Source organism: Blennius ocellaris, assembly GCF_963422515.1.
Source record: "Blennius ocellaris genome assembly, chromosome: 8".
NCBI classification, from domain to species: domain Eukaryota; kingdom Metazoa; phylum Chordata; class Actinopteri; order Blenniiformes; family Blenniidae; genus Blennius; species Blennius ocellaris.
Window position 1 is genome coordinate 5,711,278 of NC_137657.1, and position 1,976 is coordinate 5,713,253.

Sequence of the window (1,976 nt, forward strand, 5' to 3'; positions counted from 1 at the left end):
ATCTACTTCCCCCCGCTGCAGAACGTCTTCCAGACCGAGAGCCTCAGCTTGTTTGGTGAGTGATGAGTAGTGAGGGAGGGAGGGAGTGAGGTGAGTGAGGTGAGTGAGGTGAGTGAGTGAGGTAGGTGAGTGAGTGAGTGAGGTGAGTGAGTGAGGTAGGTGAGTGAGTGGGTGAGTGAGTGAGTGAGGTGAGGGAGGGAGTGAGGTGAGTGAGTGAGTAGGTGAGGTGAGTGAGTAGGTGAGGTGAGTGAGTGAGTGTCATGGTTTTTGTGTTTGTGTGTCTTCAGACCTCGTCTTCCTGGTGAGCCTCACCTCTTCGGTGTGTGTGGTGTCAGAGTTAATAAAGAAGGCGGACCGTTGGCTGGGAGCCCAGCGAGCTCCGCCCACTGACTGCTTCCACCAGGTATGACCCCCGCCCCCCCCGCCACAGGCCCCTGGGCTTTGCGTTTGGATCTCATCCCTGAAGGGACCCGCTGACACTGAAGCGCCCGAGGGCTTTTCTCCCGTGGCATCCTGGGACTTGAGGGGAAAAGCTCTGGTCTGGGACCAGAGGCGGGACGTTTTACGGAGTGGACTCTGATTGGACGGCGTCCGTTTAGACGCCGGGCCCTCCTCGCTCCTCCTGAACCTGTGGACGTCTGCTGGGCTCGCCGGACACTCGCAGGACGACCGGCGCCATCTGGGGGCGTTTAGGAGCATTGAGGGGTATTTACGGGGCGTCTGTCAGGTGGAGGGGCAACGGTGCGAAACATCCCAAACTCTACGCTGCTTTTTAGGAAGAAATTCTGATTGATTTTGTTCACAAACCAACATTTACCAAACAGGAAGTTAAATAACTCTTCCACAATCAAACTCCTTTAATCCTGGTTCTCCACCTTCCCTCTCCAACTTCCACCTCCTCGACTTAATCTGAACATTTTGGTTTTGACGTTGAACTTTAATTTTGTCCACATTCCTCACATTTTAATGAAATGTCACTTCCAGATGGTTAAACTTTAAATATCACTACTAAGTTTTCTTTGAATTTTTTTTTTTTTTTTTCTCTGAAGAATCTTAAGTTCTTCATGTTCTTTGATGGATCTTTTTAAGCCTTTTGTGGAACAAATTAATTGTCTTCTTTGGTTAGAGGAAACATTATTGATGAGTTCCAATGGGTTTCTTCCCCTTCGGTTGTTTCCTGTGTTCCACGCGTTCGGTCTGCTCTTCTTCCTGCTCACGCACACGGTTCTTTAAGTTGAAACCAACGGATTCTCTCTCCCGTTCCGCCAACTCATCCTGTGCCTTAAAGAGCCCTTAGCACATCGGTAAACATCACTCTTTTCTTCATTTCGACATTAAACTTCAGAATTCTGAACCCGGCGGCCATGTTTGTAGTCCCGTGGCAGTAAACACTATTTAAAGGAACAATTTATGGCAAAGTGTTTGGAAAGTTTGGTGACTCATCGGGCCATATTTCTGTATCTCCATCGCAGATGAAAGGAGAACCTTTCATGACTAAAAACGTGGAACAATCTTTTCTTTTCGAGTGGAAAAAGTGCAGGTCGTGATTCAAACTGCAGATATTTATCCAAACAAAGATCTCTGAAGAAATCAGTCAAGCAGGAAGTGTAAAACGTCGTGCTCCTTCCTAGTGTTTCCACTCTTCTCAGTCTGTCTCCCTCTCTGAATCACCATGGTAACCAGACTCAGCAGCTGATTGGCTGGCTGGAGAGCAAGCTAATTTTTTTTTGGGGGGGGGGGATGTAGCCGACCTGAAGACGCCCCGTTGCATTGTGGGAAATGTTTATTTATTTGTGAGGACAGATTTCTTTCACTCGGCTGCTGCTTCCAAAAATTCCTTTTGTAGTTCGTGGATGTTTTTTCTCATCGTCCGCTGCGTTTTAATGAATAACTTAATGAAGACCATGAGATGAGCTATGATTGACTTTGTAGTAAACACACAGTGACTTTATTGTGTTATTAAAGGATTTATCGAG

At 47.3% G+C, this 1,976-nt stretch overlaps 1 protein-coding gene across 1 annotated transcript in view; it reads left to right on the top strand.

The window, feature by feature from the left end:
- The window catches only part of atp2c1 (ATPase secretory pathway Ca2+ transporting 1), a 13,817-nt gene extending 11,841 nt beyond the window's left edge, over positions 1–1,976 (top strand). The window contains exons 26-27 of the mRNA XM_080501078.1: positions 1–55; positions 288–1,976. The exon at positions 1–55 is cut by the window's left edge and continues 87 nt beyond it. Of these exons, the coding sequence (XP_080357204.1) occupies positions 1–55; positions 288–409 (177 nt within the window). The 3' untranslated portion in view covers positions 410–1,976. The remainder of the gene's footprint in view (positions 56–287) is intronic.